Here is a 26,622-nt window from a genome sequence, read left to right on the forward strand (position 1 = left end):
TTCTCCCCAGAGGATAAGGCAAAGGAAAAAATGACATCTGGGAGAACAAATGTGCCCCATTCAAACCTAGTGAAAGTTGTCACATTCCAGCCCGTGTCCCCACGTATCTGCAAAAGCAGCTCCTTCCACCCGTGACCTTCTTTTATCTGGCGTATAACCATAAATAAAAACACACAGACATCAACTAACAACTTCAACTTTTAATAATGGAAACGATTTGCCATACCAGAAACAATTTTAGGGAAGAAAACTCTTCCCCATAAAAATAAACTCATCAAAATTATAAATATTATAATTTTTTTACTTCTGCGATTTAAAATGCTCCCCTGCAATACTACCACTTCATTTAACCTCGTTCCTGTACCATCACATATTGAAGAGAAAACAGCATTACAGCAAAACTTAGATAGTTTAATTTAACATAAGAATTTGTACAATGATTTTTAAAAATCTTTGGCCTCAGTGGCCTTTTACACATTAAAAATGCTGCTGCAGTCACCAGTGTTTGGGAGAGACCGTCGGTCTTCAAGAACCACGAACCGACAGAATTTCAACACAGTAAGTTTTCCAAATTGCAACTTGTAGTGCACATGACAATGAGCGAGGTCCTGGATAATACAGACGAGGATGCCTAATTTAGACAATCTACTTCAAGTAAAAAAAAAAAAAAAAAAATTTCACAGATACCCATCAGCTACTACTTTAAGGTTCTAACAGTGTCTTCATCTGAGCAACAAAGGCTTCACAAAATATGAACTTACTGGGATGGGTAATTAAAAGACCAGGTGGTCGATAACAGTATACTCACACCCAAGCCATCATCTGAATAGTAAAACCAGTATGAAAATCATGAAGGCGTTCCCTGAACAATGAAGGTAAAAGCGTTGGATGACAATGTCACTAAAACCTCACTGATGCACTAAAAAGAACTTACATGCAAAATTAAACAAGATGTGCCATACATATTTTATAGCTATTTCTACTTTTTTTTTCTTTCCAACTTTCCTTAAAAAGCTTAGGAAGATATGATTGTCTCAGTACGTGTGTGGCACAGTAGAAGCGACACTTACATCTGCCTCCAGCAAGACGGGTGTTCTCTGAAAAGTCAGAAGAGCCACCGAGAAGGGAACAGAAATGCAATAAAAAAGGCACAGTTCACTTAAGAGGCAAAGAACTGAAGCACCTTGGAATTCAAAAAGAATCCATTAGGTGTCACCAAAGTGTTAACAATTCCTTGGGAATTTATAAACAAACAATATCTAAACTAAAAATAGACTGGCACAGTACACCTTTCCTGTTGTTTTCAGATTAACTGCTGCGTAAAATGAGGTTATTAACCTGCTTTAAGGAAGGCTCTTATTGCACATGCATTTCTTTGGTTTGCAGGAACACGCACTTCTGTTAAAATGTTTCCATAAAGAATCCCCCCTCCTGTGTGGTCCGCTGGGGGTGGACGCTGCCCACCTCCTTACAGTCAGGTCACCCTTTTGGAACTGAGGGTCTGACTGTCCTGGGTCTTTAATCCATACCCCTGTTCTACATTATGTAAGATCGCACTTCTATTGATAAGACAAAGGGAGAAGGGAAAGCAGGGAGGAGAGGGAAGGAGGAAGAAGGGAGGGAAAGACAAAAGGGAAACCGAGGGAGAGGAGGGAGTGACTGTCACAAGTATACTGGGAGCTCCTCACCTGACAAGTCCCCCGGATGCTAACAATCAGGGCAAGTGCCTCCTCCCCAAACTCCTTTTCCACTTTGAAAACGACCTCAGGGGAAAACTGTCACTTCACGGGAGTCGTAGCAGATGCTCACTGCCCCATCGGCCCAGAGAAGTTGCACCAATCAGACCTTCCACTCCGGGAAGGAAGGCAGAAGGGGCGCTGGTCCACCGAGAGGGCGGCTCTGTCCCTGTTTGAAAGATCCACCTGCCTTCTCTGCTCAGCTGCAGTTAGTCCCTCCTTCTGGTCCAGCTCCTACTTTCTTTGGTTCTGCTGCCACATTTTACTCACTCATATTGTCAAGCAATATGACAATGGATCTCATGTCTCTAAACTGAAAGCTTTTAACTCGTCTACAAGCGAATTCACCTTCTCCTCTACCATCCACTTGCCCAAAACACCTCCCCCATCGGGGCTCCCCACTTCCACCCCACCTTCTTCCAAACTTGCCCTTTACTTCCTTTGTCAGACTCCTCCAAAATCCTTCACCAACCCCTCAGAGTTCCTAGCTTCCTGTGCCCGTCAATTCACATGGATCGTTTCCTGTGACCTTTAAAAAAGACAAACAAACAATAACAGACAGGTAGTTTCAACATAAGACAAGTATTCAGATAGTTTCGTTAAGCTTTTAAAAAATCATTTGCACAACCTTAAGCTTAACATCACCATCACATACTTAAAATAACTAAAACAAAATAGAGAAGAGGGAAAAAAAACCCAGAGTCCATGCTTCAAAACACTCTAGAATGCTCCAGATGAGACCACAGGTTCACAGCTTGCCAAGAGGTAACACCGCAGTGCTGTAACAGAACAAGCTTGCAGAATCCCTTACAGAGGATGCCCAAGGTGCAGGATGCTGCGTGACCGGTTTGGGGAACTAGATCTAGAGATTTTTAAAGGGGAAAGGCCCTAGCATCATGGGGCAAGAAAACCGCCCTCCGACAAGAGACACACTGGCTGCTGGTTTGCATGCAGGTCCCGCACTGTCCCCGAGGGGCAGGGAGCCCCACGCTTTACCCGGGTTTCCAGGCCTCGCTGAGGGCTTCTTCCAGCTTGTGTCTGTAGGCCGCGTAGCGCTCCTTCAGGTTCTGTAGCTGCTCGTCTTCTTCCTTGTCCAAGATCCGCAAGAAATTCTGTAGCTCTGGCAGGCTGAAGGCTTCCCACTGTGAGAGAACACAAATATGAAAAAATGCCAGGTGTTTAATTCAGCGTCAAGACTTAGGAATGCGGATGGCAAGCAGAGCACGGGGAGGTGTGGCTGCCCTCCCCTCCCAACGCACACTGCCCAGCACCGCCCGGCCCTCTCGGAAGTCCTGCTGGACAAGAGCTGAGCCTCCCGACCAGACCTCCACGCCCTTCACGCCCCGCCCCTCCCATCGCCCTCTGCTCCCCTCCTCCCAGCCTCCTCCAAAAGGGCTCTAAGACCAAAGTCCTCCTTATGCCTAAGTCCATTAGACACTCTAACCCCCAGAGGCATGAGAGATAACTCCACACTCCCTCCACCTTCCCTCTACGTGGAGCCCTCATTGTCACTGTCTTCTTTCCCAGCTCCCATGATCAATCTCACCACCTCCTAGGCAGCTCTCCCTAGTGCTGTCTACCGCCATCTTCTCCTCCATCCCTGGGACAGCCTCCTAGCTCCACCAAACAGCCAGCCTGAATATGAATACTCTCTGTAAAATGCCAATCTAAGCATGACCCTCCCCTGCTTGGAATCATTCAATGGCTTCCCTTGGTTGTTTCTGCTAAGTCTGAAAGGCCCTACCCTCTCCAGCCACATCTCTCTCACTGTGCCCCTCACTCATTACCTGACATGGCTTTGCACATGCTCTCCCTTCCTCCACTTCGCCTGGCGAACTCCTTCTCAACCTTCAAGTCCCAGCTTAAATGCCACTTTCTCTAAGAAGCCTGCCATGATTTCCTCCCCTTCTCTCCCAGCCAGGATTAAGTCTATTAGAGGCTCTCACTGGGCTCTGGTAGCCTTGAACACAACCTGATCACAAAAGATCTAAAAATTATTATAATTATTTGCTTAGTATCTCTCTCGCCTACACTGCAGCTATTGTACTTCTCACTATTTGGGCTTTGTCTTTGGCCCTTGGGTTTCTGAGTTCTCTTTCTCTAACAGCAGCTGGTACTTAGCAGGCACAAAATAAATGTTTGTCGGGTTTTTCTTTAAAATTTTTTTAAATTTAAGCAGTAAGTATCAAGAAGGGTATATGGCTTCACCTGGGAGGGTTTTTTTTATTTTTCAACCTACACGTCCTCCCCGCCCAAAAGGAGGCCCTGGGTCCTGGGCTGAGAATCACTGTCTCGGCCAGGAGCAATTTCTGATGGCGAATTCCCAGGGGTATGGCATAGGGAAAAGACGAGATAACCTAATACAGGTGCAGAGAGAGGAGACACAATAAAACCACCAAGTGGGCCAATGACAGAAGGCTCTCAGAGATTGAGTGTGAGCTAGTTATTAAAGAAAATGAGAAGTGAAGCAGGAGAGCAAAACTTTCTACATTAGAATATTCTGTTAATTTAAAAATTAACGTCTTATTTTTCACATAAATTCTTCAAAGTAAAGACATTATAAAATATCATCTCCCTCCCACTCCCTGACTGCTGTGGAAAGTTTCTTCCCTCAATTCAGTTAACCTTGAAAACCTGAGAAACAGAACACAATACAGAGGTCAGAACAGCAGTCCGGAACATTAGAACACAATGTGAAGTGAATTTCAAAACTAAGCCAACATAATTCCCTCCCAGACAATGTAGCTCCAACTGCACTAAACTATGTGCAACACTTAGAAACCAGCACCAAGAAAGATAAGACGCTGACAAGACTATGCTGATGCGTCTGGCTTGGCTTGCAGAGGGAAGGCTGCTATGTGCCAAACTCAGAAGCCAAATTTTAGACTTCTGCACCCAGCTTTCTCCCCAAAATGAGAGTGGATTTTAAAAATTTCAAAACATGAGAATCGAAAGAAGCTTCCAAAATGTCCAAAATCATTGTCTTCCTAAAACTTCCTAGTTAAGTTCCAATTTACACTGACAGACATATAAACATACTCTTTACTAAGCATGTTTACATACATTTCTAATTTGCGACTCAAAACCAACTTTTCAAGTCTTCAGTCCCACTTTACAGATTTTAAAACTGAGGACTGAAAAGATTAGAACATTTACCCAAGTTCGTGCTCCTAATCTAACAAGAGAAACAGTAGGAAGCAGAGTCTTGGTTTCCTAACTTTTAACCTAGAAACTCTATTCTCACCACATTACAAAATGTTCTGCATGGACAATTCATGCCATTTCCGATTCCAGACAAAAGGCTGAGACCCAGAGCTTGACAGATTTCCTCAAGTGACACTTTATCTAGAAGGACAGCCTGAAGTGCTTTTTCCTTCAACTGAGTTGACCTAAATACAATCCTCACTGGAGAGAAAATGGCAAATGATGCACGTAGAAACATAATTTCTTAATCATCTGGGCAAAGAGGAAAGAAAGATTCTAGAAAGTTAAATGTCTTTCGTAGTAAAGAGATGGCGTTTCCTTTTACTTCCCTTTAGAGCGAAGGAGCCTGGGGGCTTTGGTTAGCAGCAAACATATGGAGAGTGTCGACTTTCAAAGCTCAGCTGGATTAGAGTAATTTGGAGGTAGAGGGGTGAAAATGACTCTCTGGGTGGAGATCAAGTTAAAAAAATTTTATTTCCTCCCACCTCTGAAAATCACAGACAAACATAATGAGTGTTATAAAAGAATTATACTGTAGGCTAACTTTGGGTTCATTTCTGACAACTCAAAAACACAAAGGAAGCTACCCTCCCTCCACAGGACAACCTCTCCCCCCATGACAGGCAGACAGACACACAGGCACACACATTCCCTCTCCCCTCCGCCGCCCCCAACCCGTCCTCCTCTGCAATGGTAAAGTCACTAGAGCAGAGCAATAAGACAGGGCCAGCTGGTCTGTAGAGTCTAAAGCAAGAAGGAACAATCACTTACCTCTCCAAATTCATGTTCACGAAGAACAAAACTGAGTGTGTCTGTCCTGGGCCCTGCTACCAAACGCAGAAAGAGTGGATGTTCCCGGTCTGAGAGCTTGCAGGCGTAGACTGGTGAGGAACAAGCGCCATGTCACCAACAGAGCACGACATCATTCCCCAGACCAGCACCCCTCACCACCCTGCCCCCAGATCAAGGCAACAGTGTTATTACCCTGGCTACCAAGGCACCATCCTCCTCATCTTGTTACCAATAAATAGCCCACAGTGGAATGAATTCTATACTACTTCTATTCTATCTGCATAATATGAACTGTGCCTTGATTAAAAAGGAAACCATTCTCAAGAAGGAATTTAAATGAGTATCGCTCCTCAAATGGGCTTATGATTAATTCTGCTCCTCCTTTTTGGAAAGCAAAATAAACTTAAAAAAAGGATCTGCAAACCCCTTTAAAAACAATAAAAAAATACCATCCCAAGAACATGAAATCAGAACTCTAGAAGCAAATCTCTCTACAGATTAATTTAGAATTAGCAGCCGCAAACAAACGAAGCAGTCCGTCCAAACACAAGCTCTGGTGGCTTTAAGCCCAGCTACATGTATCTTGTGCTATACACACACACACACACACACACACACACACACAGTACTGACATTGCCTTGTAGGGTTGAAAGATTTGCCGTGTGGATAATATATCAGCAAGATGCTATCACTGTCAGATTATGCAGCTGAAGTCCAGGTGGGAAGGCAAAGAAGCTGGCAGGACAAAATGCCATCTGAATTGATCTGTATTATTTCAGTACTTCTGGATACAACTGCATTGTAGGTGCTGATTTCCCTGTAGATGTAAACTTCCCCCCACTGCTGAGCCTGTGGCCTCTGGAGGACAGGAACCTTACCCTATTCATCTCTGTATCCTGCAGGCCCAGCCCATAATACGGTTTGAAGAAACATGACCATACTCAGCATCTAGCTGGGTTTCATCCCCAGGCAACCAAAGGATTTTCCCATGATGCCAAGGTGAGTTTATTTTCTGCTCCAGCTGCTATAGGCTCAACCCAGAAAAATTAGGGAAAGCTTAAATATTCACATATACACACCATTTTCAAATTAGCACTTAGTGAATCACTGAATCACTTGTTGCCCCCCATTGGTATCAATTTCTGTTCAATGATGACCTGACCTGGAATACCGTATTCAGTTTCATGCAGTAATTTAAGATTCTCTTTTTAATCCACTGATTGTGGGTATTAAGTTCAGACAGGTGGACCTCAGATCAAAACGTTATTTGCCCATTGCATGCGCCCCTGGGGGGCCAGGGTGCCAACACGCCCCCGGGTAACACCTAGTGCGAGGCAGGCTAAGGGAAAAGGAGAGTCCAAGGCTGTGCCATTTACATAAGTCTGCAATGTGCACTAATACACATGTGCCTCCTGATCCAGGTCTCGGGAATGCAAGGCCACCAATCACTCCATGTTCGGATGCACATCCAATGTCGATGTGCTACTGAAAACTTCAAGCGCAGATGCATTCTTTTCTGTCCGAAAGAGAATTAAAATCGAAGCGACGGAAAAGAGAAAAGAAAAAAGGCTATCCTCCTGTGCACATCACAAATCCTCCATAAATACCCATCACATATGGATGCCTCTGGGCTCCTAAGACCCACAACTGTCCAACTGAAAGACACAGACAGCCAAGAAGCATTAAGCACACACCGTGATCACCATTTATTCCAGAATCTGGCCCTGGGCCCTGACATAACTGACGCACCTATCACTCCCTTCCACTAATGAGGCCAGAAGACAGAAATAAAAGCAGGGACCATTTTCATTTTAAGTGTGGCAGGATACCTTGATCTTCCCTGTGACAACGCTTATAAAGTGCAAACTTGGTAGGGCTCTCGGTCACAAGGAACTTCTTGAGCAGGGCCTCGATCACTTCCCCGACAGTGTTGGTGCTGCTGATGTGAAGTGTATTCATACAGCCATTGCTACTGGGAGCAAGTTTTCCAGAAGTCTGTGAAGGTTTGCAGAGTTCCATCTGTACTTTAATGAAGCCAGTGTAAATCCCATTTGAATTCTGAAGCAGGAATAAAAACACACACATTAGCTGGGCATTTTAGGGAAGGAGCATATCAAAACAACAACAAAAAAGGAAGGTGAAACACTCCTTCTCTTGTTCTTTTCTTTTTCAGCTCTGTGGCAGAACCTCACTCAAGACTGCCCCTCAGGGAATGACCTCGGGGGAGGTTAACACGCTCCAGGAAAGTGCTTCCAGAGTCGAGGTCTGCAGGGCAGATGTGGGACCAAAGTCCAGGACTCCTGCCACTGAAGCTACATGTGAAAGGTCAGGGCCCACGGGTGAGGTTACAATCCCCTGGCACAGATGCTGGCCAAACCACAAGGCTTATTAAAGCTTGGGGATATGTCCAGGCTAACTGCACAAAGGAAACAACATCAACTGATGACCAGCTATCACACAAAAAAGGAAAGTCACAATTAGGACTTTGAAATACTCAAGTAACAAGGAGCAGACGGGAAGAAAACAAGCTATTTTCATTCCTAGTGGTACCAGAGATTACCAATTTTGCTTAACCTATTTTATATAGCATGGGATCTGCCACAGCATGGGATACATGATGAGGCATTTCAGACACCTCAAGCAGCAACATTTTTAAAACAAATTCAAGCTATGATGTGAACTATAGACATTATAATACAAGCACTTCTCTTTTTTTTGGGGGGGGGGGGTGTGTGGGGTGCGGGGAGGCCAGGCCACACAGCATGCAGAATCCTAGTTCCCCAACCAGGGATAGAACCCGTGGCCCCTGCAGTGGAAGCATGGAGTCCTAACCACTGGACAGGCAGGGAATTCCCAAGCACTTGTCTTTTTTGATTTAACATGGTATTGATGTCTCCTTCTATATATAAGTATGTTTTTAACAGCTTTATTGAGGTACAATTTTTCCATACAAAAAACTGCACATATTTAATATACACAATTTGATGAGTTTAGAACTTGTCTTAATTGATGTAGAATTATTATTTCTTAGTTGCTAAAAATAGTTACAACAGTCTGGTCTTCACTTTTAACTTTTAGTATGTTTAGGTAAAAAACATTGTAATGTTTTATTTAAACAAATCTTCAGGTGTTATAAATAAATGACAGTTAACACAGAACATGAAAAATCTCCTTTATAGGCCATTATTTTTCTTCCTTTCCACAAGGTCAATTTATAATACTAATTCACTCATTCATTCTTGTGGAAAGTATTATACAACACTTCACATTTTTTTTAATCTTTGAAACGACATGGAAACTTGCATCTGTTTTAATCTCCAAGGGGAAGAGGAGGGATGTGGAATTTTTCTGCTTTGATAAAAACCGTGTTTGAAGAAGGAGAAGTACGACTGCTGGAATAATGAGGAATAATCTTGAGATCATCCGCTGTCTCCCCTTTTTGGTGGAGTCCCCCTAGGGAGGGATCCTTTATCACCAGGGTTTATATTTAAAAGCTCCTCCCCAAGGGTCACAGAATTCAGTAGGGCCTGTTCTAACCGGTCGCCCTGTCCTTTGCTGAACTCTGTCAGTTCACAGTCAATAGACTGCCAGGCAGGGGTCCAAGGGCCCTGGACATTGGCACCGAGGGATGGCAGGTGCCTCGAGGAAAGTCATCAAGCGGATGGGCGAGGCCAGACCAGTTAGAGGAACGTGCATCTAGCTCTGCCTTGGGCTCCCCTTTCTTTGTCACTAAGCCTGTACTTCTCCCTCCTACACCCTTGCTCCCCACCGATCTTCTAACAGCATGGGCACAAAGCTGCAGGAGCCTGAAACAACAATGTAGAAAGCTGAGTATTACATACTCCATCTTACACATTTTTCTACAGCTGAGAAAAATCCGAGCTCAATTAGATCCCAATCCATGGGCACAAGATCCTTTTCCTGACACTTCCAAATTTATTTACACAAGATAAAACTTATCTAAGGCCTTATTAGAATCTGAGTTACTGCCCATGTGTTAAACAGGCAAGGGATTACACTCAGTGTTAAAAATCCTTTGGGGGTCATAACATGTTTTAAAATAAAATTTTAGGAAGTGCTGATTGATTTTGAGATAAAGCTACTTCAAAATACAGCTTTCATTTGAAAGATGCAGAAATATCCCATTCTCCGGTCCTGTATACCTTGACCATTAAGCTTCTGCGAGTATGATTCAGAGATTTTAAAACATACAGACTGTAGTAGCAACAACTTATAGTTGTCTTTCAACACGTGTCAACCTAAACAGTATTATTAGTATGGGTGCTCACCAAGGTCATCTTCAACTTGTCTGTGACTGCTAAGTTGTATTTATGAACTTTCTCTTTGATTTCCTCTTTGCTGAGGTAATTGTGGGTTTCCTTATCTTTTTCCACATCCTAGAAGAAAAATAAGCCAAGTCACACATGAGCAATCGCAGAAAAAAATGCAGATAAGCCAGGATTCTTTTCACATTCCATATAACAACAACTACGGAGCACTTTACCTTGACACACACACACACACACACAAATCCTATGAACTTTATGATCTTTATAGCTTTACCATCTTTATCAGCAAAAAGTATGGTAGTTAATAAGTGTTAAACTGGCACTAATCACTGACCTGTCAAATTCTATACAACTACCAAGAAGGTCATTTAATCTTCCAAACAAATCCTCATGCCAAGATACAAGTAACCAGACTTCCTGGACCCACCCACTCTCAACCCCTGCCCCTCCCAGTCTCACCCCACCCTTGCCTCCCCACACTCTGGAGGGGAAGATTTTAGTTAAATCCTCTCATCACTGTGAAACATTCACTAACTGTTTTTGTCTAAAGAGCTCAACCAGTGCATGACATCATGCGATGGCTAATATGCAATCACTGATGGCCACACTCCAGAATATGTTGGCCCCATGAAGCCTGGTATACCAGGCACCTGACTTATATTGCATTTACTTCTCCCAACAACTTAACCAAGTCGGCATTTTTACTCTGGTTTCTAGATGAGATCAAGTTCTAAGAAGTAAATCAACCTACTAATAAAAACTTAACTGCTCTGCAGAAGTGCTGGAGCTTACCTGAAGAACCTGATTCCAAAGCCCACCAACCCTCAGTAACTCCAAGTACTTCCATATGGCATCCCCATTTAATCCTCACTAATTAGCATCCCCTTGTTACAGACAGGGACACTGAGACTCACAGAGGTCAAGTGGCTTGCCAGGGACAACCCAACTGGTTAAGAGACCAAGCTCAATTTTAATCCAGGTCCTCTATGTTGTTTCCAGTAAATCGAATAGATCCCCACCATTCCCGTGTGGGTGTTTGAAAATGTAAAGAAAGCCTGCATAATCAGATTCAAACCTGAGAAGCAACTCAAAAAAGATGAAGGGTCCTAACAATCTTCAGGACAGAGAGGAAGAACAATAAGATCGGATGATTTCTCCCCCAAAATAAAACCTTTAAAAAGGTACCTCTTTTCCAGCCAGATAATCACCCCAACCTCACAGCTGGAGGTTATCGAAGCAGGTGTTTGCTCCCACCTACGCACTGTGAGCTACTGTGACAGGTACACACGGACCGGCCACGACAGAAATTGCAGAAGAGCTTTAAGGGTATAAAATCCATTCAGGTCTCAAGTTCCTGGATTGGAGACCCCGAGAGGGGTGTGCTGACTACAAGTCATCTCAGTAACTTTTCGATTCCAGCCCTGTCCTAGTGTGGACTGAGGGGTCAGTGTTGGGGGGACGGCATGATCATGGCCCAGCTTTGGGAGCAAGCCTCGAAGTCCCTTGGGAGCATTCTATCTATCAATGTAAAACCCCAATGCAGTCTTATTTTTGGTGTCAGTGGTTAGGGGGAGAAAACGCCGTAGATTAAAATAACTTTTCAGAAGCTTCAATGACTATTCCTAACGTGTCTCTCACATTTCTCTGCTGGCCCTGCCCCTTCCAATCCACAATTAGACAGCTACAGGCCATAGCTAAAGGAGAAAATGAGACAGTCTCTCTTTCAACATTCATGTTTCACTATGAACTGTCCAAAGACTCTTCAAAGCATATCCTAAAAAGTACACAGTAAGAGGGGGGAGGGATAAATTAGGAATTTGGGATTAAGAGATACACACTACTATATATAAAATAGATAAACAACAAGGACCTACAGTGTAGTATAAGGAACCATATTCAATATCTTCTAACAATTTATAATGGAAAAGAATCTGAAAAAGAATATATGTATCTGGGGACTTCTCTGGTGGTCCAGTGGTAAAGAATCCACCTTCCAATGCAGGGGACGTGGGTTCGATCCCGGGTCGGGGAACTAAGATCCCACATGCCGTGGGGTAACTAAACCCACGCTCCTTAATGAGAGAGCCCACGCACGCTGAAGCCTGTGCACCACAACCAGAGAAAACCCGCACGCCACAACTAGAGAGAAGCCCAAGCAGATCGCGTGCCGTAACGAAAAGATCCCACAAGCCTCAACAAAGATCCCGTGTCCCGCAACTAAGACCCGATGCAGCCAAAAGAAAAGGAAAATAAATTTAAAAAAAAATATATATATATCTATAGATGTATCTATAGATATATATATAAAACCGAATCACTTTGCTGTACACCTGAAACATAGTAAATCAACTACATTTCAATAAAAAAAAATTATAAAACAAAATTTTTTTTTAAAGACCAAAAAAAAGTATACAATAGGAGATTTTCCATTTCATGGGGGTGGGATGTGATGATGGCAGGGCAAAGGGTGCTGGGAAAGTGCCACATTCCAGCCAGACCTGGGCCTAGTCCGGGTCTGTCACTGACTAATCCTGTGCCCTGGGCTACTAACCTGTCTGCATCTGCTCCCTCGTTTCCTATCAAATAAAGGGACTGAAGTAGACATCTCCAAGGTGCTCCCTGCTTGCAGAGATTTGCTTCCCCGGTGTGACCAATGGGACAAGATGGCTCCACTCAAGGAATCGAGGAAACCAAAGGCTCACCATTAAAAATATACAAAACAGCAAATTACATGAATATTGTAGCACAGATACATCCTAGGGGCTTACTACTTAAAGAAGAAGGAAGAAGTCTAAGAATGAAGAGACGGAGAAGGGGTGATGGGAGTGATTAAGAGCAGAGGGCAGGGTGGTCAAGTTATCTTGGTCAGTTTTTTGTTTTTTGTCTTTAAATGTCTGTTCAATTTATTTGCCTCTTTTTTTTTTTCTTTTGGCCACGCCATGAGGCTTTCAGGATCTCAGTTCCCCAACCAGGGACTGAACCTGGGCCACAGCGGTGAAAGCGCCTAATCCTAACCACGAGACCACCAGGGAACTGCCCCATTTTGGTGAGTTCTTAATCACAGGTTTTGCTGATGCTACTGGACTTAGCATCCATCCTGAGGCCTCCTCAAGTCAGCCTTCCCAGAAGCTTGAGCAAAGTCAAAGGAGCAAGCCAGTCTGGGAAGAGAAGCTTGCTCTGGGTCATCCAAATACAGATAACTGAGACATGCTTGTATAACCACTCTGCTGCCTTCATCAGAGATTAAAAACCCAGGAAACTGTAGGAAGCAACGACAGAAAACAGGTGGACCCAAAGATCCCTTCCAAAGCTAAAATCTCACTATTAAAAGTGAGATCAACTGGAAAGCAAATCCCAGAGAAGCAGCTAAAACCTAAAGGGCTATGATCCTATGATTTTTTCATCAAAGTATAATTGACTTACAATATTATATTAGTTTCAGGTATACAACATAATGATTCAATATTCTTATACATTAGAAAACAATCACCACTGTATTTTTTTTGGGGGGCCTTGAGTCATAATAACAGGAAAAGAGTTGCTCGCATTATTTCTGATGAGAAATTAGTTGTCTTCTTTTTTCAATTGAGATATAATTGACATATAACATTGTATTTGTTTCAGGTGTACAGCGTAATTTTATATGTATATAAAAATGATCACCACAGTAAGTTAACACTCATCACCATACATAATTTTTTTTTTCTTGTGATGAGAACTTCTAAGATCTACACTCTCTTCTGTGATCTTGTTTTTGTTTGTTTTCACTACGCCCCGCAGCTTGTGGGATCTTAGTTCCCCGACCAGGGATCTAACCCGTGCCCGTTACAGTGGAAGGGCAGACTCTTAACCACTGGACCGCCAGGGAAGTCACTGTGATCTTGTATATTTAAGTCAACTGAGGCAGCAACTGTACACCAAGGCCACAGATCAAGGCCTATTCATTCAGCAAATATTTGCTGAGCAGAAGCTGTGGGCCAGGCCTTGCTCTGCGTGGGGACGTCAGACGTCACCTCCGCCCTCACGGCACTTCCTGTCCAGCACAGGTGGAGTATGAGTGAGGGATGTCAAAGAAAAAAGGCCTCCAAGATAACTAAGCACAGTTCCTCCGAGTGAAGGAGTCTGGCAGCAGAGGGAAAAAGGCACAGGAGTCGCAAGCTCAGGCCCTGGAGCGGAGGACACTGGTTTCTTTCAGTGTCAGAACTGGAGAAAGTCTCCTGATCTGGAAAACGTCCGGATTGTTTGCCCCTTTAAAAGAGACCCCCCACCTCTTCCTCTCACACAGGGAAGAACCCCGCCTGTCCTCCAAACACAGTGCCTTTGGGAATACGGCTATCTTCGCAGGATGGAACCCAGAAGGGAGGAAGTAGGTACAATGCGTACAGAAGTGAAATCAAGAAGCAGAGGGTTAAAAAAAAAAACCCCGTGTGGTGGGCATGGAACAGAGACAGCGGAGCACAGACGTTCATCTTTAATTGTATGGCGAGGAGAGGAAATGGCATGGGCGCATGAGTCTGTGAACGCATCCATTATTGTTCTTGGCAGCCGAGGAGGGTATGATGCCACGCCTGAGAGTGTCTGTTTGGGAAGTTACAAGTCATCTTTTTTATAAGCCACTTTTCTTTTACATTCCCCAAACCCTCCAGTTTCTCAGAGGGAGAGTTCTTCCACGCAAAATTATAAACCCTAGACTCTTCTCTCATGTTTACATCTAGCAAGCAAGCCCTGGACGGCTGCTCTCGGGTTTGCCTCAGTTCCTGGGTGGGGTCACATCACTGTTTTTACACCGGTGACCTTCCATAAAGGACACGCCCTACCTCGCAGACACACAGGAATCCCAGGCAGTGTGGCCCCGCCCTAGGCAAGAGGGGATCGCAAATCAAGATTGTCCAAGAATATACAGACCCCTACAAACTTGGACAAAGGGTCTGGACACTGTTCATACCCTTCTTGCTAACTTTTCTGTAATTCTGAAATAATATCAAAATTAAAGTTTTTTCCTTCCAGTTTTATTGAGATATAATTGACAGACAGGACTATATAAAATGCAGCATAAAATAATTTAAGTTAAAAATGCAACAATAAAAATAAACCTAACAAATACAAAGCATCTGAGAGTAACTATGTGCGAGAGAAAGAGGGAGAGCGATAAGGTGAATATGGCCCTACCGCTCCCTCTGTTTGAGCCTGGTGAAGGTGTGTGGTCTACGGCTTAGGCATACTTAGGTCTGAATCACAGCTCTGCCACGTTCTGGCTGTGTGACCATAGGCAAGTTATTTAACCTCTCTGAGTCTCAGTTTTCTTATCTCTTTAGAATGTGAAAAGCAATATGGACTTTATAGAACTGTTATGAAAATATAATATAATACAACTCATTTATCATCAACAACTATTTATTGCCTGCCTACTGGTGCCCATCTCTGTACCAAGCACTTAAAGCCGGGAGAGACCACTGTGGTCCCTGCCTTTCTGCCTTTTCTTGGCTCACAGTCTAGTCAAGTTTGTCTTACTCTCTGCCCCACCCCCTGGCATGTGTGGGGTTGTTTTGTTTGCGTCATAGACCTCTTTAAAAAATAAAACTACCGACCCTTTTTTAAAAATGCAAATAGCATAGATTCCCTGATTGAGTGGAGGACAATATATGCACCGTGCCCGTGACAGGAGCATGACAGACAATAAGAGTGTCATCACCTCCCCACTGGTGGTCCTGCCGCTCTCATGGGGAGCAGCTCTGACTCCTGGCCAGGTTTGGGGTCCAGCCTGTGTCAGTGGATAAGGGTAAACTTACCAAGTCAACAGGTGCCTTCTCTAAGTGAGGCTCCATTCCAAACTCATGAATTCCTACTTTTCATCTTCTCTCCAGTTGGAGAAACAGGCGGTCACCTACTCATGTCCCAAATAGACTGGGGTACCCAGCGCAATTACAGATAGAACAAATGCCAGCCTTTTACTGTGTACGGAATAAAACACCAAGCACCTTTCATCCTTAAGACCACACTTCTCTGGACGAGTCAGCCCTGCTGCAAATGGAATTCAGGGATAGCTCAAACGGAATGGAGTCTAGGTAATGACTCCTTCACATGTCTTTCTTCCAGGCTCTGTTCCAACAAAAGACATCAAACCAAGTATCGTGTACCTAAACAAAACAGAAAAATCTCCTCTGGGAGAGATCCTTCTACTGCAATCAGGGAGGGACCTACAAGCAAATCAAAGCAGGTTTGCACATAAGCACAGTATGCAGCACTGGTTTTTAGGAGCTAGTGGGCAAGCCGTCTGGGGGGCTCAAAAGAAACTTTCAACAAGTCAGGTTAGATGCTCCTGAACTAGATTTTAAAGTGTGATTAGCAGGAAAACACTGTCCTGAGATGTCCTTTAGGTGTGCAAAGTGGAAACCCGGTGATGAATACAGGAAGGGCTGTCACACAGAGCTAAGCTTGCAAAGCCCCAAGAGGGTCTTTTAGGCTGAGAGCATGTCTTGCTCAACCCTGATGAATGTGTGCCAAGAAAGGCCACGGGGGACAGCTTCGTATTTACAGTTGATGTCTGTCAGACATTCCTAACTTGCGGTACCACAACCTCTAAGATGTTAAAGTAGGCAGAGGTGGACTTCCTTGGTGGTCCAGTGGTTAAGACTCCATGCTTCCACTACAGGGGGCGTAGCATCGATCCCTGGTCCAGGAAGTTCCACATGCCGCAAGATGCAGCCAAAAAAAAATCGGAAGCACATTAAAATGCTAAAACAGAACAAAACAACAACAAAAACAACTTTTAAAAAAGTAGCCAGAGGTGCTGAGGGGACCCAGAAAAGTTTTCCCAGACAAGGATCGGCATGGCTGATATACATCAGTGCCATCCACCAGCATTATCTGCAATGATGGAAACATTCTATATCTACCTTGTCCAAAAAAGAACCAGCCACACATGGTATCTGAACATTTGAAATGAGGAACTGAGTTTTAAATTTTATTTCATTTTAAATAATTTAAGTGTACATAGCCCCATGCAGCTTGTGGGACTCCAGTGGACAGCATGAAGCTGTACTGTAATGTGCACAGGTGTAAATGAACAACTAGGGAGGAAAAGCCACAAGAAAGCAAAGTAAAATAATATGTTACAGTAAAAAGACAACTGTTCTAGAGCAAGGAAGAGTCTATTCCTGAAGGAAAGAACCAGAACACTTGTTTCTGGGGTGTTGGATGTTGCTGTTCTTGACCTTAAAAGAACAGCTTGCTGCTTGCTGCTGTGTTCTCACCGCACCAGGGTTGATCACCAGGGTTGATCGCAGGACGAGTGCCACGCCTAGAGTCACACTTATCTTGGTGTCCGGCCACGGCATGCTGATTCATCCTGGCCACTCTCAGGTTGTTCCCCCTGCCACACGGGAAGATTTTTTTTTTCTTTTTTTTTTAATGGCAGGATATAGAGCTAGGACTCTATTTCCACTTATATGAGGATTTGGGGACTCATCTTGCCCAAATTTAGCTTGTAGGCAACTCTTCTATGCAGCCATCTAAGATGTTTGCTGCTCTAATAGCAAAGAACAAGGAAGGGAGGGATGTAACACCCCCTCACCCTCCCTGGTTCAAGATATGCATCACTGTTATCTTGGGGTAGGAAAAGTAAATGGACAAATGGAGGGCAGCTAAGAGGGCAAGGGCAATGCACACAGCACTGTCAAACAGCAGGGTGCCCCATGGACCACTAATCCTCCAAGATGTCCTGTGGACAGAAAGGGCTGCCCCCCTCCTCCTCCACTACCCCCCACTGCACTGATTCCCAATGCACTTTAGAATGCTAAAGGCTCTGAGAAGTCCTGCAGGTGAGAAACCCGCATAGGGTGCACACAGCAAGGAAACCTGAAGAGAACAGACCTTTAATAATAAACATTAATTAATTATGAACAAATGGGTACATTATACAGGTACAGATATTTCTTTTCTCATCAATTATTCGCTTAGTGAGTAGATTCTGTATTTATTAGAATATATTAGCATACCCAAACCACATCTGTTGAACCCAACAATTTTAAACAACCTCTTTGTCTGCAAGGCTACTTGTTAAACAATAACAAAGAGAACGGCAGAAGGGAGTCTAGATGGGTATTTTAGAGGACTTCTAAAAAAAAAAAAAAAGGGCCGCAAAAACAACTGGGCAGCAGCCTTATAAGGACACAATACTGTACTAGCCTTCTCTTACATGCACTTGTGAAAGAGAGAGATGGAAAGATCAAAGTGTGCCATCTATTGCCTTTAAATTCTTCCAGCCTTACCCCTACCACTGCACCACCCTACCACTCGGCCCACTTATCTCTCCCCCAAGAGTACCATGTGCTGTCCCCCCCACCAGCCCCCCTCACCTTGTGACCCTCCCAAGGGTCACAAGGCCACCCCACCCAGGAAGCCATCCTAACCACAGCAGCCTCAGGAACCCCTGCACTACCCCATCAATTCAGACTTAGCATCGCAGCACCTTCTATGGTTTGCTGTTTCCTGTGTTTATTCTTGCCTCCCAACAAGTCATGTTTTTAAATCTTTCACTCCCAAAACTGGAACGAGCTGGATGCTGGGCACCTAGGAGGGAGCTCCATCCCTTTTCACCTGATTCTGTCTGGTCCCAGAGCCCACAGCTACAAGACTGCATTTAAAACCCATCCTCTTTTGTACATCTTATCGAGCTGCATCGTTTTGTTTGCTTCTCAAAACTGAATGCATCTGCACGGGCACACAAAAGGCCTTTATGGTACCAGATACAAAGTCTGATACGCTTCTGCTATCCATCTGCACCATCAAAGAAGAGAGTCCTTCAAAGCATGCCCCTCGAATACCCCTGCACACCCAGGGCAGGAGAGCAGGCCCAGGCCCAGCGTGTTAATAAGATTAATTGCAGTTGTGATACACATTAAAAGCATTTCATCTGGGCCTTCCATGACCTCACTTTGTAAACCCCCCCGGTTACCAGTCTGCCATACCCTATATGGTTGTACTTTTAAAACCGGGTCGCGTGCCAATCGTCAAACAGCCACTCATTTGTTTGGAGCCAGAAAACAAACTTGGAGGTGGACCAGTCTCACCAGCGTGCCCCAGCTGGAGGTCCCAACCTCAAGGCATACCAGATTACACTCGGACTTAAAAATCCCAGTTTGACATGTTTTCAAAGGGAGTCAATTCAGATGCTATTCATTTCTGAAAGGTGATACATTTCACAACTGGCTTAAGTTTCTTTAAATTCTAGGCAACAAAGAAAGGAAAGATTATGAAAGGCCTCAGAGCCAAGCACATCCAAATCCCGCGCGATAATTAGAAAAAGAATGTGGCCTGAGGTGAGCCAGCACTCCTGCCCCTGCCCCTGCCCCGGCCCACATCTCTGAGATCTCGGTAAGAAGAGACTCAGGTTTCCAAAGGAAGGCATGGCCTCAAAAACTCAGTTTCCTTGATTATTAAGAGAGCATTGGATTATGGTCCCTTTCAGCAGTAAGTTTTCTACGATTCTGTACCATCTACAACACCACCCTAATCAAGTACTTACGAAGTCCACTGGGCGGTAGGAAAATTAATGGGAAAAATACATATAAGAGATGGCTGAGAAACCAGGAGGGAAGGGAGACTGGCACTACAATGTCGAGTGGTGACATAATGCCCGCCCTAAATTTTAGATTAAGACCTGTCACTGCTCAAGGCTCTACGGGTCACCCAGCAGCCGTCCATTTCCTTTGGGTGCAATCACCAGCCACAGCTCCCTAATTCAGGTTACCCCAGGGACAAGAGAGGCTCTTTCAAAGGTCAGGGTTTGGAGGTGAGGTCTGGTGACCACCACATCCCTGGTGAAACCTTGGCAATAAGGGGAGGTTCCAGAGAAAGGAAGTGAGCAGGCTCGTCTGGAAGGAAGCCAAACAGGAAGTATGAAGGAACACTGCAGCAGCCAGGGAGGAGGCGGGTGGAGCCCATCTGGGAAATTCAGCAGGCTCCAGCTCCACGACAGCAGGGATCCGAGAATGAAGGGCAGAGGCTTGCAGACCAACGGAGTCATCCCCCTGCCAGCTGCAACCGAATCTGAACAGAGGACGGAGAGCCTCAAGCAAGTAAGAAATGTCTGTAGACCAGCACTCCAAGAAAAGCTATGAGAAGCAAGCTTGGTGTCTTCTTCCTTGCCAATTATAATACGGAGTCTAAGTTGCCACCACAGGACCTCCCTGGTGGCGCAGTGGTTAAGCATCCGCCTGCCAACGCTGGGGACACGGGTTCGAGCCCTGGTCCAGGAAGATCCAACATGTCATGGAGTAACTGAGCCCATGAGCCACAACTACTGGGCCCGCGTGCCACAACTACTGAAGCCCGTGTGTCTAGAGCCCGTGCTCTGCAACAAGAGAAGCCACCGCAGTGAGAAGCCCGCGCACCGCAACAAAGAGTAGGCCCCACTCGCCGCAACTGGAGAAAGCCCGCGCACAGCGACAAAGACCCAACGCAGCCAAAAGTAAATAAATAAAATAAATAAATTAATTTTTTTTTAAAAAGTTGCCACCACAGAATAAAAGGAGATTTAAAAGCAACTTAGATTCTCCATTTTCAGGTGACACAGAGTTTAAAAACGTAGATGACAACAACTTGTTCAGGATGACAATGTCCAGGGAGACAATCGCATCCAGCTCCTCTAAGGCCTGGATTTGTAAATCTTCAATTCTTACTCAGTGCAGCCCTACTAATGCACTAGTCCAAACACATCTGTACAGCTCGCTCTCATACCAACTGAGGTGCCGAGATAGCACCACAGGAGTAGGGAGAGAATCGGCAGTCCTTCCAAGCCACGTGTACAGACCATGAACTTCTTTTTTAATAGACGAAGGTGAAAGTCTGAAGGGACCCATGAGGAGTTAAGCTGCTTTATATCACTCTTGCTCCCATTAATTCAATCCACAGCCTCGTCCTGAATTCTCCTCCCCCCCCCACCCCCCCGCACTCCACTGCACTCAAGATGGCTCTTCTGATTAAGTCTGTTCATAGCCCTTAAAAGGCATGGCTGAAGTACCAAGTGTACGAGGACTCATTCTTCTGTATCCATGTATCCATCATAGGCAATACATGATGTGCTCCACTCTCAGAAGGATAATGATCTGTGCAGAAAATGGGCACACGAAGAACATTTACACGTTCAGCTCTACCTCAGCTGTCCCGGGTGTGGGTTTTATCTGAGGAATCACCTTCCTCCTTCCTACCAAGGAGGTGACAGGACTCTGGAGTAATTAAAAGATAAGTTAGAGCAATTCATACAGAAATCAGAGGGATTAGTGCCTTGAAGAGCCTCACACAAGTAACTGCTAAAGATGCTCTTTTCTACAGAAATCCCTTCTTGCCCTCCTGCTTCGCTGTGGACGGGGTGAGAAACACGGAAGTCTTCAGGAGAAGACTTTCGGCGGAGTCTTCCATCAGAGAGGCAGAGGCAGAGGCAGAGGCTTGGGGTGAGTCAGGTGACACCCACAGACAGGCCAGAAGAGAGACTAGGGAGGCAGACACCCCCCCACCAGGTGAATGCCCAAGGGCCTGGCGCCCCTGGACCACCCCTCCCACCTCACTGACCCCAGCCAGGGGGCTCAATCCGGGCCCAGATGTCCTGCCCTGGAGGGTTCAGGCGGTGCCGAAACAAACACTTGAACTTTACACTCTTCTCAATACACCTCCCCCATTCTGCTTCCCTTTCCTTTCTGTTCTTCTTCCAAAACTGGACGGGCAGAATTAGCCAACCCAAACCCCTGGAAGGGGCAGAGCAGCAGGAGGATGGAAGCAGCTGCATCCCCCAGGTCCAGATACCGCACCACACCCTTCACACCTGACTCACAATTCTTAAAATAACTTGTGATGGGGAATCACTCTTATCCCTATTTTGCAAATAGGAAAATGGAGGTTTAGAAGAATTCATGGGCCCAAGAACACGCAGTTAGTGCAGGGGCTGAGGTTCACAGCAGGCCTGTCTGATGCAAAGCCAATTCAGCCAAGAAAGGAGAAAGAGGAGAGAAGGACTGTGGACAAAGGCAGTGAAAGTGCGTGGGGAGACCCTCAGTTGTGTGCATCACTGGCTTCCTGAGGCTTAGGTGTTTGCTACACAGGATTCAACCTGAGTTTTGGAGGGTGAGGTACTAACACAACTAGCAATTTACTAGGGAATTGGTAAACTGGCCAGGTCCACAGAGAATTAGTTTAAAAATCACAAACTATATGCCCAACGTTAAGGAAACGGCTAAATACTTCCATACACCTTAAGAGGGACCATACAGGAGCTGTTAACATGAAGCCTACGGAGAGATTCTAATGGGGGAAAAAAAAATCAGAGGAGAAACTGCACATCCAGTATAACAAACTGTGCCTGAAGACTAGAAGGAAATATTCCAAAATGTTAAGAGGGTTTATGCCTGATTGGTAAGATTTGAGGCTTTCTTTTTTTCTTTCTGTAAAAACTTTTACAAAATTTTCAAAAACTTCTCTGGTCTGTATGACTGTTAACTGGGGAGGGAGTAGGGAGTAAAATCTAGTGCCAGTGGGAGAAAAAGACTTTCATGTATTAAAAAAAAATTAAATTAAAAAACAGCCTTGGAAACAAAAATAAACAAAAGCAGTGCAAGCACTCTGCCAGAGTAACTGAACACACTTTGATGTGCCGACTGCCCCTGACGGGCGAGCCACCCTCAGGGAAACAACTCTGACATTGAGAACAGACGCACCGAAGTGACAAAGCTAACGCTGGCAGCCAAATGCACTTACAGAGGTCAACATATGGAAGTTGCTAGAGAGAGCAAACTAGAGATCTCCCAGGTGACAATAAGCCACTGCAGTCTGGAAAATAAAGAAGGCTTCCCTAGCTATTAAAAAAAAAAAAAAAAAGACTGCTATTGCCAAGGACTGACAAAAGGAAAAGTAGCTTTTTAAACATTACCCTATTAGTCGACTAATTTATAAATAAAAGCTATATTCTAGTCGCCCTGGAAATTGAATTGCCATTAATTGGCAGTGGGGGGGCGGGGGTCATTTACAAGCAATTTAGATTTTCTTTGTTGTGCAGGAATGTTTCTGTCACTTGCACAAGGGGAGGGCTCACACACCCTCCAGCTCCGTTTTCCTCCAGGCGTGCACAGGAAACCCAAGGCCTGAGGAAGTGCCCTCCCGCCCCGCCTTTCCTCAGTACTAGGCGTCCTCGGCAGCCCGGCTGCCCTGCCCCGCCCCCCGGCCCCCGGCACCTGGAGCCGGTTTCGGGGTGCTGCTCAGCTGAGAGGTGTGGGCTATACAGTGAAAGGCAGACCTGAACTGTAAGAAAGAAGAGAAACTGAAGTGAACTTAATGAATATGCTGGCATTAGGGGTCTGAAACAAACATGCGGATCAAAGTTGCGTGTACTTCGCTAAACTGAAGATCTAGACAGGAAGCAAATAGCAGACACTGCAAGTGGAGGGTCAATGCGCAGTATTCAACACAGGATGTGCGCCTGCCTGGAGCTGCATCCTTGTCCCCAAGGGGGGCATCGCCTGAAACAACAGTGTCCCGGAGGGCATGGGTAACTGGTTCATCCAGTACATCTAAGGAAACACATCTAAGACAGGGACTACATCCCATCACAACGTACACGTTCTGGGCCAGATCCCTTACACAAAGGCTGTTTCACCTTTCCACCCCTTCACTTAGGACACTAATGTGCACACACCACCCCTCCACCCCGAACTTTTTCACAGACTCCTCTAACACATGACAAAACAAGACTTCTCCAACAGCTACTTAAAGAATGTCCTAGAAATGAGAATATTTAGATTTGAAAGGCATTAGCTCCCCAGGGTTAAGCAGGCCACTTTCAACTCCTGACTATAAAATCAATTCTGATGCAAGTTTTTCTAGGGTGCGTGTAACATGTAAATTTCTTTCAATTTAGGACTTTTCTTCCTTAGAAGCAATTTTTTTTCCTTCCAAAACATCAAAATTAAAATAGTCAACTTCCAAGTCCCACTCTGCTGAGAACCATCCCCCAATCACCAAGTTGTCTGAGGCTCCAAGCCAGATTTTTTCAAAAAAGAACTGATGGATTGGTAACTGCCCCAGGCTGGCAGGGTGACATGTGTGATGCTTATTTAAGGAAATGGACTGGCTCAGGTTTTTTTTTAATATATATAAGTTTACTTATTTATTTATTTATTTTTAATTTATTGGTGGCCTTGGGTCTTCGTTGCTGCACGCGGGCTTTCTCTAGTTGTTGGCGAGCGGGGGCTACTCTTCGTTGCGGTGCACAGGCTTCTCATTGCGGTGGCTTCTCTTGTTGCGGAGCATGGGCTCTAGAGCGCAGGCTACAGTAGTTGTGGCACGCGGGCTCAGTAGTTGTGGCTCACGGGCTCTAGAGCGCAGGCTCAGCAGTTGTGGCGCATGGGCTTAGTTGCTCCGCGGCATGTGGGATCTTCCCAGACCAGGGCTCGAACCCGTGTCCCCTGCATTGGCAGGCAGATTCTTAACCACTGCGCCACCAGGGAAGTCCCTGGCCCAGGTTATTAAACACAGGTTAGAGCTAATGTAACCCTCAAGAGCCCTTGAGGTAGAAAGTTAACCCCACTGTATAGACGCATAAACCCAGGCAAAGGTCACAGAGGTAGCATGTGAACATGAGGCCTGGGCAACTCCAAAACCATGTCCTTTCTACGCATACCAGATGGCCTGGAGAGGCCAGGAGAAAAATCTGTTGCCAACTAGCTGGGTGACCTTAGGAAAGTACATTAGGAAAGTACAACCTCTCTAGGTGTCATTTTCTTACCTCTTAAAAGGAAAAGAAGGCTTCCTCTCTCCACCCCATCAGTCTCTGTGCCCACAAGGAAAGAGAATGGGAGCAGTGACTCTGGAAGGAGAGAAAGTGGGCATGCATGCATAGCCGGTCCTTCCCTCTGTCCTCAGTAGGGGCCAGCATCCTGCTCTGACCCTATAGGGGGGCCATCCCCAGCACAGCACAGGAGGTCAGCCTCGGGATGGCCCCTTGCCAACAGGGATAAGCTGCAGTCTCCACATCGGCTTTATCTGTTACCAGCGGTACAGGTAAATTTTTTGGTCTCTATCCTTATTCCAGTCTTCTCAACTGATTGAGAACTCAGGCAGGGAAATGGGATGTAGTCTGGTCCTGTAAAATGGGAACATGTCTAAGACAGAAATTCTATTGGTCTAGAGTAGAAGCTATAGCCCCCTTCTCTCAAGGAACTACTGATAGAACATACACGCGCGCACACACACACACACACACACACACACACACGGACACCCCCCCAACTGAAAAACATTTCCCGACACTAACAAATGGAATCTGTTTACTAAGTACACATAATTTCACAAAAATAAATGTCATTTCCCAATCAAAGCAGGTAAACCATATTTTTGAAAGCACAGACATTGTTTTAAAAAGCAAAACACGGGACTTCCCTGGTGGTCTAGTGGTTAAGACTCCGTGCTCCCAATGCAGGGGGCCAGAGTTCGAGCCCTGGTCAGGGAACTAGATTCCACGTGCTGCAACTAAGAGCCCGCGTGCCGCAACTAAAAGAGCCCTCATTGTTGCAACAAAGATCCCAGGTGCTGCAAGTAAGACCCCGCACAGCCAAATAAATAAATTAATTAAATAAATTAATTTAAATACATATATATATATATATATATATATATATATATATATATATATATATAGGAAAGCAAAACACAACTTAGAAATGCACAAAGCCATCTAGGGCTCAGGCAGAGGAGGATGGGCCCTAGAGCTGGAGGAGGGTGGGAGACCCCCACTCCCACCCTCCTCCAGCTCTCCTCCAGGCAAGGGGCTTCTCCCACCACATTCTGACCTTGTCAACACTTCTGAGCCACTCCCACTTCAACTAGTTTCTCTCCCACTTTCTTTTCTATCCCCACTTCCTTCTTAATTTTCATGTGAAAAGACAAGTCTCTTGCTCAACCTCACCACCAAGTAGTATTTTCCTTTCTATCTGCTTAGTCAATGGACCAGTTTTAGTATTCAACAAATATCCGTTAAGCACGTAAATATTTAGCCAACAGCTGTGTGAGGCACAGACAGGACAGTAAGCAGCACAGCGTCTGCCCTTCAGGGCAGGGTGGGACATGAAAAGTGGTTTTAGTGGAGGATAAAGTGACAGATGGTCCAGAAGAGAGTGCAGGAGAGAAAAATCTGGGGAAGGCTCCCTGGAGGAGGTGAGATCTAAGCCGGAACCTGCCTCAGATATTTGCAAATTCTTCTGCAAAAGATAAAGTCATTCCCAGTTTGCTTCCCCATCAAACATGCTACCCAGAGCTCTTAAAACCAGAGAGGAGGAACTGGAGCACCTAATGGAAGGCTTCTGAATACCAGAGCGCCTAGCTCAAATCAGCTAATTTTAGACAAAGAGAAAATACTTTAGCATGCTGCTAAAGGGTATGTTTAGAGTTTGCTTCAGTTAACCACTCTGACTTATCGGTAGTTAGAAAGAAAAAGAGAAAGAAAGAAAGACAAGGGGAAGGGAGGGAGGGAGGAAGATTTCAAATTTGTAACAAATAAAAAATGGTCTTCCCTCTTTGTGTCCCATTTCTTTCACCCTAAAACAGAAAATAAACA

At 45.0% G+C, this 26,622-nt stretch overlaps 1 protein-coding gene across 1 annotated transcript in view; it reads right to left on the bottom strand.

Moving 5' to 3' along the window:
- Positions 1-204: 204 nt before the first annotated feature.
- RASSF3 (Ras association domain family member 3) overlaps positions 205-26,622 on the bottom strand; it is a 77,452-nt gene continuing 51,034 nt past the window's right edge. Inside the window, exons 2-6 of the mRNA XM_061204485.1 lie at positions 10,023-10,130; positions 7,563-7,791; positions 5,712-5,821; positions 2,733-2,878; positions 205-2,265 (exon numbers count right to left, since the gene is read on the bottom strand). Coding sequence (XP_061060468.1) covers positions 2,238-2,265; positions 2,733-2,878; positions 5,712-5,821; positions 7,563-7,791; positions 10,023-10,130 — 621 coding nt within the window. The 3' untranslated portion in view covers positions 205-2,237. The remainder of the gene's footprint in view (positions 2,266-2,732; positions 2,879-5,711; positions 5,822-7,562; positions 7,792-10,022; positions 10,131-26,622) is intronic.

The sequence above is a fragment of the Eubalaena glacialis genome, chromosome 11, assembly GCF_028564815.1.
Source record: "Eubalaena glacialis isolate mEubGla1 chromosome 11, mEubGla1.1.hap2.+ XY, whole genome shotgun sequence".
NCBI lineage: Eukaryota > Metazoa > Chordata > Mammalia > Artiodactyla > Balaenidae > Eubalaena > Eubalaena glacialis.